A 12,708-nucleotide genomic window follows, 5' to 3' on the forward strand; every position below is an offset into this window, starting at 1 on the left:
GAGGACGGTCAAAAGTCCACCACAAGACTTGTAATAGATTTGACTCTGGAATCTATGGTAAGACATTCTCACATCTTTCTTGGTTTTCATTTCAGGGTTACCGATTATAACAAATATGGGGGGGAGGAGACAGAGAGACAGAGACGAGCAGTGGACATGCAGGCCTTGATAAGCCATGATAAGCCTCTTAGAGCTCCTTCACTCCACAGTTCTGTTTTAAACCTGTTGATCTGTGCTGGGCTTCTGATTCAATTCACTGTTTATTTTTGGCCTCCAACTGTATGTTTGAGTTCAAACGTCTTTAACCAATGACGTGTCTGATGTAGGAATTCCCTTCATCCTTGCAGGACATGTCTTGTGACCAGTGTGAGTCTGTGGCAGTGAGTGTGGAGTCCCTCCTGAGCGACGCCAAGAGGATGCAGATGCAGTGTCGTGAACGCAGCGAGCAGCTCTCCCTGGCCGCCACGCAGCTGAGGGTGGAGTCATCTGCGCTGAGGGAACAGTGTGAGGCCACCCAGCTCGACATGGCTCGAATACGCCGGCAGCTTGACGAGCTGATGGAGACTAAATCCGCTTTTGAAGCCAGGGAGAGGCAGGCCCGTAAACTCAGCAAGCAGCTGTGAGGAAAGGAGAAGGAAGAGAGGTGGCGTGATGAGGAACAGGCAGAGTAGCAGCACAATCAACGTCAAGAACTGTTGTCCAGTTATATCCCGACATCTTGGTACCCTGGAGAGAGAGAGAGAGAGAGAGAGAGAGAGAGAGAGAGAGAGAGAGAGAGAGAGAGAGGGAGTGGGGGTAAGGAGGAGAAAAAAGTAAGATGAGAGACAAAAAAGGTGGAGGAGGAAAGAAAAAGATTAAACCTGATGAAAATGAAGAACGGAATACCATTTGACCCCAGCAGCATTAAAGTTAAGAATTGAACCTACGAAGAAAGGTCAATTTACCTTGATGTTTTGATGAGTGTCTTTTTTGTGTGAAGAGAAATAGTAAACCAAATGAGTAGGTGGTTTGTTGGGGTGTTGAGAGAAGGAGAAGCAAGAAAAGAAAAGCAATGAAGTGAAAAAGAGAGGAAGAGCATATTACTGTTCTTTTTTGTTGCTCTTGGCTTCTGAAATGTGAAAAAAACCAGAATAACATGAATGGGAACTGAAATACTCTCCTTCACGTTTTTTTAATGTCAAATAAACACTCCAAATGTGCTCTTGTCTCCTCTTTGTGTTTTTATGACTTATTCATCAACTTTGTTTCCTCAGTTAATTCTTTCACATAATTTTTAAAAAATAAATTCACTTAAAATATTCCCCATGGATGATATATTGGATGAGTCTAGACAAACATGAATGTAAACATATAACCATGAGGCAGTAATTCTAGTGTGTACGTGTGCTGTTACACCGAAATGGGAACGTTCATCAGTGTCACTTTGAGCTGCATGATTCCAATGTTGAAACGCTAAAGTACACATATCAATGAAAACACTCCAAGGTGGGAGATTTTGCAAAATGAAGCAGAATAAAAATGAATTTCATTCTTCAGTTTGCTGACTGTGCTCTGGTACTTTACATTAATAAACAGTTTTCAGTATAACTAGAACTGTCAGATTGCAGTTGAATTCCTCTATGACATGTACATGACATTGACCTTCATATTTGACCTTTGAACGCCAACATTTTTATCAGGTCACCATGTCTCAGTGGACGTTTGAAGTAATTTCCTCAAGGCGTTCCTTTGATATCACGTCCATGTTCAAGTGACAGTGACCCTGACCTTTGATCATCAAAAACTTCTTTCTTCATTCTTGAGTTTCGCAGCAGTTTGTGCTAAATTTGAGGAATTTCCCTCAAAGTATTACTAAGTATTACTGGTTGCTGGCAGGGAGGCATTAACATCAATTGATTGATACGTTAATGATAGAATAAGCGTTGGTAATTCATAACATTCAGTCATGTCTTTGGGTGCTAGCACTTGTCAGCGCTGAGGGCATTGAGGTGGCATATAGTTAGGCTAATGCAGGTTTATGCAGGGATAGACGGTCAGTTGCCGGTTGATCAGATGGAATGTAGCGCTAGCGCTATCGATAAACCACAACTCTGTATTATGAGGGTCGCTGAGAATGTTCACACTTTAAAGCTGGCTCAAGACACATCTTTTTAGCTTAGCTTTTGATTAATATTCATTTTACATTTATTTATTTTAGGCCTTCATTTAGTATTTATTAAGGAATTTTATTATTTCCTATCTTAATTTTAAATTATACCATTTTCTATTTTAGTTCTTAGCTTTAGGTTGGGGTTGGGTGGTGGGGTTTGAGGGAATGTTTTTATTTTTTGTCTATGTACAGCACTTACATAATATGAAAAGTGCTTTATAAATAATGTTTGATTCGATTTGATTTGATTTGATGAGTCCTGAGTCAGGCCACAAAAGAAAAACATTGACATTTCTTCGCCAACGGGAGGCAGCAGTGTACTATCTGTGCGTAGTCTGACAGAAATAAGAAAAGACGAAGAAGAAGGGCCAGGGAACAAGAAGCAAACAAACAAACCGTAGCTAGCAACACAATATTTGAAAACAGGACATACAAGCAGCGTGACTTCTTTATGGCGGATAAACATATCATTGGTTTATGTTCTAAAAACTCTGTATGATACGATGTATATGAGCTGTAAAAGACACATTCAGTAATATGTCACGGTAACGACTTGACTGTTAGCTAATATTTGCCACCACAAGCCAAAACAACAGCTAAAGCTAATCCTTCCTGTTTTGTCGTTTTCTTGTGGACCTGAAAAGAACTGTCGCGACAGTTGCTAGAATTTTTTTAAAAATAATTGTAGTTGTTTTTACATGTCGACATAAGAGGAGTTCAAACGAGACATTTGGGACCTACATTAAATCGCTGCCATTATTAACAGGATACTAAGGTAAGTAAGGTGGCTAGCTAGCGTATGTTGCACACAATAACATCAGCTGCCCTGTTGATGTTCGCAATGTGCAACTTTAGCATAGAGCACAGAAAAATAACCGGGGTTTTAGAAATAACTAAAAGATGAAAATGCCGTTTTGTAGGCCAGACTACATTACGGCATTAAACAGCCAGACGAGCTAAACCAACATTGTAGTTTCGTCATTGTTTTTTTAATTTTTAATTTTTTTTTTTTTTGCGACAAAGGCACAGCAGCAGATAACACCAGGATCCGGCTACAGCTTCAACAACAAAACTGAGGTTGAAGCCTATAACATATCTTTACAATATCTTACTACAAACAAAGAGACGAAAGATTGACTGTATTTGCTAAGTCATCTCTTTAAATATTCACCAAAGCAGCTACGAAGTCAGTAAGCAACAATAACAGTCATGTTAATGGGAGCTGGACCAAGAATTTGTCTCTACTCGGCTTGAAAATTAAAGGCTTTGCTTGTTAAAGCCAGGATTTGGTTTAAAGGAGAAAAAATGTTGACGACTTATTTCTTTTTTTTTTAACAAACATAGCTACAGACAATCCTGTAGGTGGATTACTACTTTAAGAGTCTCGTTTTGCATAATAGTAATATTTCAGTTACATGTTAAAACTACATGCAATACCTTTTTTATGTATGAATGTAACCCAGAGAATCTGTTTTACACAACAATCTGTCACATGTCCCCAACAATTAGTCAAACTCACATACCCTGAATTGCCTGTTTGCATTAATGTTAATTACCTGGCTTGATGCTAGGATCAGCCCTTGGCTCTGACTGATTCTGAACTGTTCCTTTATTTTCTCCCCTCAGTAACCAGTCAAGGATGGGCCACAATGCTGTGTGGTGGATGGGAACTCGATTGAGTGTCCTTGTCCTGATGTTCTGTGGCATCCTGGTTCCCACACCCACGCATGCATACATCTATGCTGTAAGCAAATCTCGCTTTAACTTGTACACTGTCATAAACTTTATGGAGTCCATGTGGTAGTGAAATACAGAAGAACTCATGGAATATGAAATAGCACTTTCCAGGCTTGGAAAAGTTTTTGAAAAATAAATGAAGCCAGAAAAAAAATTCTGAAGTTTTTAAAAAAAAATTTGCTGTATGGTTGTTAAAATCAGATTTGAAAAATCTCTTTCGGTTCATAGTAACACATTTGAATCCGTGTTTATTTTGTATCAAGTCATGTAGCTTGTCATTAGTTGTCGTTCAAAGTAAGTTGGTAAATTTAGACAGATTTCTCTGTATAATTTATCTGTAAACATGTTTTAATGGGAGATTGTAAAACTGTGTCGATTTTCCTGAGTATGAACCTTGACTTGACCTGGAGGTGTTTTTACTGTTTTGGCAGCATTATAGCAATATGACCTCCATGTTGTTTGAGGACCTTCCTGCCTTGTTTGGATCACCACTTCCTAAGGAAGGCCTAATGGTGAGGGAGCTGTATGACAGAAAGTCTACATACATAAACACAGTTCATGTTCTTCTATGATAACAGATTTTTCTTGGTTCTAAAGGGAGTCTTGGTAGTGTCCCGCCCGCTGAATGGCTGTACAACAATAGAGCCTGCTCCTCCACTGCCGCCGATTTATGATGCAAACACCACCAAATTAATAGCGCTCATCAAACGCTTTGAATGCAACTTTGACATTAAGGTGAGTGATGTCTGCAATCTGAGAAGCTTTAAACATTCAAGTCCAGTGATTCCAGTCGCAGTGGTCTAACATGAGGAGCTGGTTTTCAGGTCTTGCATGCACAGCGAGCTGGATACAGCGCTGCAATCATTCACAACGTGTATTCAGACAATCTGCTCAATATGAACTACAGCAATGGTAAATCTCTACCAAATGTTTTAGATTTAAGAAATACTCAATGAAAAAAAACTAAATTGTTTTCAAATGTTTTTTTTTTTAATTTTTTTTTTTCAAGAAACCATTGCAGAAGAGATTGTGATCCCCTCTGTGTTCACCAGCTATTACGCCTCCCAAATTCTCAAGAATTTCATCATTCCAGAACAAGGGTAAGCACAAACATGGACAATAATTTAAAAAAAATTTTGCATAGTTTTTACCACCACATACAGCCTTTTTTTCTAGTCCATAATGTTGGTATGTTGTTTCCTGTCTTGTCATTCAGAGCCTATGTGATCCTCAAGCCAGAGTTTTCTTTTCCTCTCTCGTACTACCTAATTCCCTTCACTGGAGTAGTTGGCATGATCATTCTTGTGATGTGTGTCGTCTTGGTAAGTGCGGACCATGTGATTCCTTTTTGGGTGTTTATAACACACTTGCTTGTATTCTTTTTGGAATTTGAATTGTAAAATTAAAGGGTAACTGTGCAATGCTTCTCTGTGTATGCTTTTAATTGTAGAATCGTGACCAACTGATATTTAGTCGAAGTAGGCACATCATTGAATGACGCTAAAGACGACGCGTTTTCTCAAGGGGCTTCTCCCTCTGAGTGATACCATCTCACAAGCACATGAAAACATCCTTGTGGGCTGAATTTTTTTCGTTATACCCACAGCGTCAGTGAAGTGGTCTTTTTGTGTTGTTCAGATTATACGCTGTGTACAGTACAGAAAACGGCTGAGGAAAAACCGTTTGTCCAAGGAACAACTGAAGCGGATTCCAACTCACAGGTTCACTAAAGGTGAAAAAGTTTGTCCTGTTAAAGAAGTTTGTCCCGTTAAAGAAGTTTGTCGTGTGCTCTGACATTCACTCACGGCCCTTTATGTTGTGTTTCCTCGGCACTCTTTCGCTAAAAGTTGAAGATGGAGATGCTTGATTGGCCTCAAAGTTGTGTGTAAAATCAAAACAAAGCTGAAGAACTGAGCCGTTGAGCATCTTGGGATATTATCATCTATAAATCATCTATTTACTGTTATTTAAAACCTATAATATTTGCATGATTTTACTTATATAACAAATCCTTATGCTCAGATGTTAGTCAGCCAGAGGACTCTATGAAAGTATTAATTAGATGGTCGGGATCTCTACTGAGGTAAAGTCAGAGTTTGAGTGACTTCAGGCATGAATGTTTCTGCTGTTTCAGGAGATGACTATGATGTGTGTGCCATCTGTCTGGATGAGTACGAAGAAGGAGACAAGCTGCGCGTCTTACCCTGTTCACATGGTAAATATATGGTGTCTTGACATCATATTATGAGATTAATATGAATTTATTCAAAGGTAGCTTGTTTATTTTTATCAGTAATGAAATTATTGGGGCTTGAAGGTTTACTGCATAAGTAGAAAGCTTTTACCTGTCATTGTCTTTTTAAAGGTTTTACTGAAGTTTGTGATTCTTTTTCTTCTTTAGCCTACCACAGCAAGTGTGTAGACCCATGGCTCACACAGACCAAGAAGACATGTCCTGTGTGCAAACAGCGTGTGACTCGGAGCAACCCGGATCACTCTGAGTCCGAGTCTGAGGAGGAAAGTGGTGGTCGCGGGGAAGAAGGAGGAGCAGAGGGTGAAGCCGACACAGAGCGCACTCCACTGCTTCGGCCTTCCAATCCCAGTTCCCCCTCAGAGAGCCCAGCAGCCTATTCCGCCATCACCGCCACCACAGTGACCACTGCACAGTGCCTCGCCTCCCCTGCACGCTGCAACTCCCCCATCGTGGATTATGAAGGCTACTACTCCCCCCAGGACGACACAGACTCAGATAGTGACACAGGAGAGGACGAGCACCACACGGATGATGACGCCGCACGTCTCATTGATCGGGATAGTGTGCAGATCTGACGGGTAAAACTCCACAAGATTAAAAGAGTCTTTCACTCTGTACTCAAAAATATTTGGTGGTAAGTTGCCAATTTTTTGATTGTAACTGAATCTTTTAACCCAATCCGTGAAGGTCTACTTATTGGTGTCAAAGCACATGCAGCACAAGCATTTGATCAGTTTTCTAAAAAAATATAACATAAAGGGTCAACCTGCATCTATACACACCCTCCCTCCAGTTGTCCAGTGCTTGTCTGATGAAACCTCCTTTTTTATTGCATGTTGTATCTCAACAGTTGACCACATGACCTAACCACTAGTGCTGCACGTGTTAACTGAATTGTGGGTAAGAGAATGACTCATGTGGAGGAAAGAATGAGCCAGTCTTTGAGGTTTTCTATGTAAATTGTACGTAGGGGTAGTGCAGTTTAAAGACTGGCAGTCAGCTTCATCCTAACTGTTTTATACTGGACTGTCCTTTTTCCCCAACTCTGTTTCCTAACAATGAGCTGGGGGGCGGAGTTATTGTTATTTTAGATTTTTTAATCCCATTAGGTTTCTTTTCACATTTTTAAATTTCAGATTTTTGAAATGTTTCACAAATCCCACGATTATATTGACACTACAATGGACTATTATGACACACTTCTGCTGCTTTTATGTTATTGATAAAACTTTGAGCAGTTTAAAAAACATTTATTTTAGCTTTATCCAGTTTGTCAAGTTGAACCAACTCAGGTTTATATAGCGACAAATTAAAGGTTGGTTGGTGTTGTAACTGATTGGCATTGATACAGTGAATGAGTTTTTCCCGCTCATTTGTAATTCTTTCTGAATCAGTAAAATACAGATTTATAAATAGCAACTAGATCTTTATTCATATTTGTCAATGGAAGAGCATCAATGATCCGGGTTCTTTCTAGGGCTCTGGAGAGCTTAGGTGTAGAGGTGGTGTAGGTCGGGGTTCGCTCCCAGTTTGTAGACCGTCACATTTCTTTCTGATTGAGGAAGGATGAAACACTCACTGATGAAGTAATGAACCGTTTTCATGGGTGATCGCACTGCGAGTAATCACTAAACCATGTTTGTCATCACTAACAGTGAAACAGCTCTTGGCTACATCCTGTTCACTCTCCGCCCAGACGTCTGCAGGCAGGAGAAAAGTCTATCTAGAAGATGTTTACCCAACACAAGGTTTACTAAAACCTTTCTCTCCAGATCATCAGAGCTCTCTGCTTAGATTCGAGTATATTCTGCTGCTTTGATTTAGGAGCTGTGCAATAACGCTTTAGCATCACGTCTGAGTTGTACATAGTAGGGAACACCTCGACCGTAGAATGTTAACATGCTAAACGGAGGGATCCCACAGGTGTGTTTAGGACAAACAAGGATTGCCTTATACTGGCCTTGATGTACATTTACGTGTTTGGAATCTGAAGGGACAGCATTTACACTCCTTTTGATTATTCTTTTACTGTCTTGCCGCGTTTTAGACACACTGCTCTTTAGAAAGCTTATTTCCTAGTTTGAAATGCACCCGCTTTTATCAAACGAACAAGAAAGGAAAAGCCGTGGCCTACACATTTAGTGGGAACAATGATCAACGGAGATCCACCGTCAGCTAAGCCCTGCTTGATTTCCACCTTGATATTTAGACAAGACGCTTTCAAAGAAGATCTAAAAATGACCCTGGTTTAATCCATAATGTGTTGTAGAAAAGTGCAAAAACATTTTTTTAGCCAAACTGTTTCACTGCTTCAAACTAAATACACACTTTTTACTGTATCACATATCACAACAGGAATATTTGTCTCGAATCTTAATCTAATCTAAGTACTGTTGACATTTACACACACACACACACACACCCTTTATGCCTAAATGAGACCATACATGTGTGATCAGTGTATTTATTTAATTTTACTCAGAATTGCTCCTTCAGATGTTTTAACCCTTTTTTTTTTTTCCAAATCAATTCCAACGTCCTATCATATAACCTCAGTTTAGAAACATTACAGGTGCGTAGCAAATGAAAGACTGCACACTGGGATTTGCATGTTTGTTCGTCAGGGGAGAGATTGGACTGTAAAAGTGAACCACATTCCATATTTATCTGGTAACAGATTTTTTAAATCCCCTCACAGCTGTTACAATTTTTATCAAGACATCTTGGCAGTAGTTTCTAACATAGAACACTTGCTCTCCTGTTTGCAGTTTGCTTTAAATGTCTTTTGTACTGTAGTTTTTTTGTTTGTTTGTTTTGTTTTTGCTCTATATGTCTCAGTTTTAGAGACTCAATTGTTTCCTGAAACAAATGGGGGGGGGGGGGGGGGGGGGGACAACAACCCCGGAATCAAACTTTTTTCCCCTTCTTTTAGAACGTGCCTAGTTAATCACACTTAAATAAAAATGTACAGTGTCAAGTATAATTCCCATGTGTAAAGAAGGTATGACGATCCCTAGGATGTCACAGTGTGTGGGAAGCTGCATTTAATGTGTGATTAGTGGAAGAATAAAGGATGATGAAATGGGACTATGGTGCTGTTGGTGTTTTTGAAGGAAATATCTCCTTTCACTGTTACATACACAATAAATGTTTGTAATAGATTCATTAAGGCTTTTACCAAATGAGTATGTTATTAGGAATTTAATGTTAAAATCTAAAAATACTACAGTTAAAATCAAAATGAAGTTAATATGCAGGTATAAAATGTCATTATTATAGAATTAAATTCATGTTGAATATATATTTAATCGCCTCACAGCAAGAAGGTTCTGGGTTCGAGTCCCGGCTCGGGCACAGGATCTTTCTGTCTATAGTCTGCATGTTCTCCCTGCTCCTGTGTGGGTTCTCTCTGGTACTCCAGCTTCCTCCCACAGTCCAAAGACATCAAGAGGGGACGAGGCTGATTGATACTCTAAATTGACTGTAGGTGTGACTGTGAGTGTGAATGGTTGTCTGTCTCTATGTGTTGGTCCAGTGATGGACTGGTGACCTGTCCAGGGTGAACCCCACCTCACGCCTGAAGGCTGCTGGGACAGGCTCCAGCCCCCCCACCCCCCACCCCCCCACGACCCTTAACAGGTTAAGCACTAGAAAATGGATGGATGGATGGATGTACATTTAATGTAGAAGATTCTTGCACTCAAGACCCGACAGTTGAAGAGTGAAGAATATAAACTGACACTTGACAAAACACCAGCTGTATTTGAAAGTATGTAAATGTTCTTTAATTATTCGAATGTCTTTCCTAATATTTTGTTCATTCGTGTTTAATTTGCCATGTGATACTAAAATTCATCGTCATTTATATTAGATGTACTTTCGCTGTGTCTCCGCTCGTGAGAAGATGCTCTGATATAATAACATATTTGTGACTCATCTTTTGAGAAGATTAAAAAAAAAAAAAAGCACCCAAGCAAATATTCTGGTAATTAGTTTATGGTCATTGATCCTATTAACTGAGCTGGGTAACTAATGAATTAAGAATTCTTCAGTTTTTCCAGAATCACTGAAAAACAGCACCCCCGCATGCTTATGTGTAGATGGATAAATCTCTGTCCATCTGTCTTTATATAAACGAATGTTCATATATATATACATCCATGCACGCACACACACACACACACACACACGCACACACACACACACACACACACACTCACACTAAGACATTCTTCAGCTGAGGGGGGCCTATATGCAGTTCTGCCTTTTGCACTAATGGTGATTCATTAATACAAAGTCCCTCACCCCCTTTTAATCTTTCCTAACAAGGTCTGTGTCTTTTCACGTTCCTCATTTGAGCAGCTATTAATCACGTCACCTGCTGCTGTGAAGAAAAGACCATTTCTGTTTGAGCTGAATTTACCTTTGTTTTTCAGGCTGCTGGATTATAACACGAAGAACATGTGGAGAATGCGTTTCATCCAAGCTTAGAAATAAATATAATGGCACTAGCTATATGGACATGAGTCGTCATAGTTTTGACATCACGTTACATAAATAAAGCAGTAGAACCTGAACTCTTGTCACGAGTTCGATGTTGACACATATGAAGGTTCTTTCGATTGCAACCAACTAGGTTGTAAGGAAAGATGTCGAGGTCTCTCTCATCACTCTCCTCAGTGCTCCGACCATCTTTCCTGCTTCTTTTCATTGTCTCCTTGTTTGGGACACTGGATTCCGAAGAGATCCCCCGTGACCACAATGAGGTAAGATTTACATGAAAACAATACATGTATATATTTGTTTATTCACTGTTTTTTTTTTCTACCAATGAAATGACATGGTGTACATTTCTACCACTGCTGATACTGTGTAAAAATGTCTTCCATAAGTGTCAATTATTCCTTGAACATTTTAACCAACATGTCCAAAATGGAAAAATCTATTTTCACAAACTCTTAAATACATTTTGTCTGAATTCAGATTCCAACATTAAAACATTGTACTTCAGGAGTTGTACTGATCGATGATGATTGTTGATCACTTCAGATGGAGCCCGGCAGCTTCTGTCAGGCGCTCCACCACTGAAATGATAAAGAGATTGAGGAGGATTTTAATGTTTTGAAATAAGCAGCATTTGTTCTGTGATTACAGTTATTAGTTCACACCTTTTGCTTTTAAAACTATTTGTATAGCAACACAATTGTAAAACATAAGGACAAAAAAAAGTACATCAAACACCCGTTCATTGTTAATGGTACACGTTATTCTCATATGTCACCATGGGATCATAAAAAATTGAAGCGTGTTTGCAAAAAAATGGAGAAAAAATAATGTATTAATAAATTGAATTTAAAATATCAATTCATACATGAATAATGTATTTGATTATTTGGAAATTTCCAGGATTTTTTGGGTAATCCTTACCACCACCACCGGATCTCCACTCCTTTGGAACTCACCGGGGGAACTGGAGAGAACTTTGCGTTTGGATCCAGCGATGATCGCCATACCTTCGTACAGCAAGAGCAATCTACATTTATCAAGGAGGAGGGAGCACAGACTACTCAAGTGTGGCCACATGTTTTTTTAGATTACATGAGGCACCAGCTACAATTCAGAGGACGAACAAAGAAGAACATGATGAAAGGATATGCCTAGCATTTTATTGAGCGATGAGAGTGAAATAAATTCGCAGGAGAGATCCATCTATTATCTATCCAGTATTCTTTATTTAAAAAATCTTTTGCTGTGACCTCTTAATGTCAGGAATATACACTTGAAAAGTTGCTTCAAAACAAAAATAAACTATACCATCCAGTGAACCAGTATGAGTATTTTCATATAATTTCTCTGATTATTTGCGATTGCTGTATATGAAGTTGTGTGGCCTCAATAGATTCTCTGTATATTTCCATCAACAGTCTCCTTTTAAATCTGACAGTAAATTGAAAGAGAAGTTTGATAATAAATTGTTGAGCAACTAAGGACTCTCAGACCAAATATAATTAAAAAAAAAAATCCATCAGCTTGGGTTCGACTAAAGCCATGGAGATCATCTGTTATCAAGATAGGAAAGGATTTAGTGAAAAGAAAAATTGTTTGTTACATTTTAAATGTGGTTTTACAATGCAGCAAAACTGTTTTAAATTGTTGCAGGGATCCCAAAGGTTCAAAAGTTACCACATATTTCATGTTAATTTTGGAACAACAATTCTTACATATATTTATAAGATAATAAATGAGACATCAAAATATTAAAATTTGATGGAATGGTGGCTTCATAAAAAAAGCAGGCAACATTTTATCTAGTTTTATTTTTCATTTCAAACCCAATAAATCGTCTTTGCATACAGAATATAATTTGCATCCGGACTCCACACCAGTTGGTGGCGCTATTGCCTCGTAGTGTTTCCTCGTCATCTAGAAGCGAGAAGGAGACGAGGAGGAAGGTACGAACAATCGTCTCAAAGCAGTCATAAATTGTCCAGGTATTCTAGTGTTTTCTTTTGCTGTATCCTACTGCTTGGCATATGTTGTCACAAGAACTGACAGAATGTTTTTTTCT

The 12,708-nt window shown here is 38.9% G+C and overlaps 1 protein-coding gene across 2 annotated transcripts; it reads left to right on the forward strand.

Moving 5' to 3' along the window:
* The first annotated feature begins 2,488 nt into the window (after positions 1–2,488).
* On the forward strand, positions 2,489–9,019 carry rnf167 (ring finger protein 167). Of its 2 annotated transcripts, XM_086178963.1 has the most exons (11): positions 2,489–2,924; positions 3,171–3,226; positions 3,776–3,893; positions 4,318–4,398; positions 4,484–4,621; positions 4,711–4,798; positions 4,896–4,986; positions 5,103–5,208; positions 5,525–5,618; positions 6,021–6,101; positions 6,288–9,019. In XM_086178963.1, the coding sequence occupies exons 3-11, from the start codon at positions 3,789–3,791 to the stop codon at positions 6,713–6,715; spliced, it is 1,212 nt and encodes a 403-aa protein (XP_086035089.1). In that variant the 5' UTR covers positions 2,489–2,924; positions 3,171–3,226; positions 3,776–3,788; the 3' UTR covers positions 6,716–9,019. The 2 variants fall into 2 exon arrangements, with proteins under 2 accessions (XP_086035089.1, XP_086035088.1); XM_086178962.1 differs by lacking the exon at positions 3,171–3,226.
* Positions 9,020–12,708: the final 3,689 nt, after the last annotated feature.

This window comes from Aulostomus chinensis, chromosome 15 (assembly GCF_037954235.1).
Source record: "Aulostomus chinensis isolate RoL2024-O1b breed Wild chromosome 15, RoL_Achi_v1.0, whole genome shotgun sequence".
In the NCBI taxonomy this organism is placed as follows: Eukaryota; Metazoa; Chordata; class Actinopteri; order Syngnathiformes; family Aulostomidae; genus Aulostomus; species Aulostomus chinensis.

Coding starts and splice junctions, on each gene's coding strand:
- rnf167 (XM_086178963.1), top strand. CDS start 3,789: ATGGGCCACAATGCTGTGTGGTGGATGGGAACTCGATTGAGTGTCCTT. Junction 4,987..5,102: donor TTCATCATTCCAGAACAAGG/GTAAGCACAAAC, acceptor CTTGTCATTCAG/AGCCTATGTGATCCTCAAGC. Junction 5,209..5,524: donor TTGTGATGTGTGTCGTCTTG/GTAAGTGCGGAC, acceptor TGTGTTGTTCAG/ATTATACGCTGTGTACAGTA.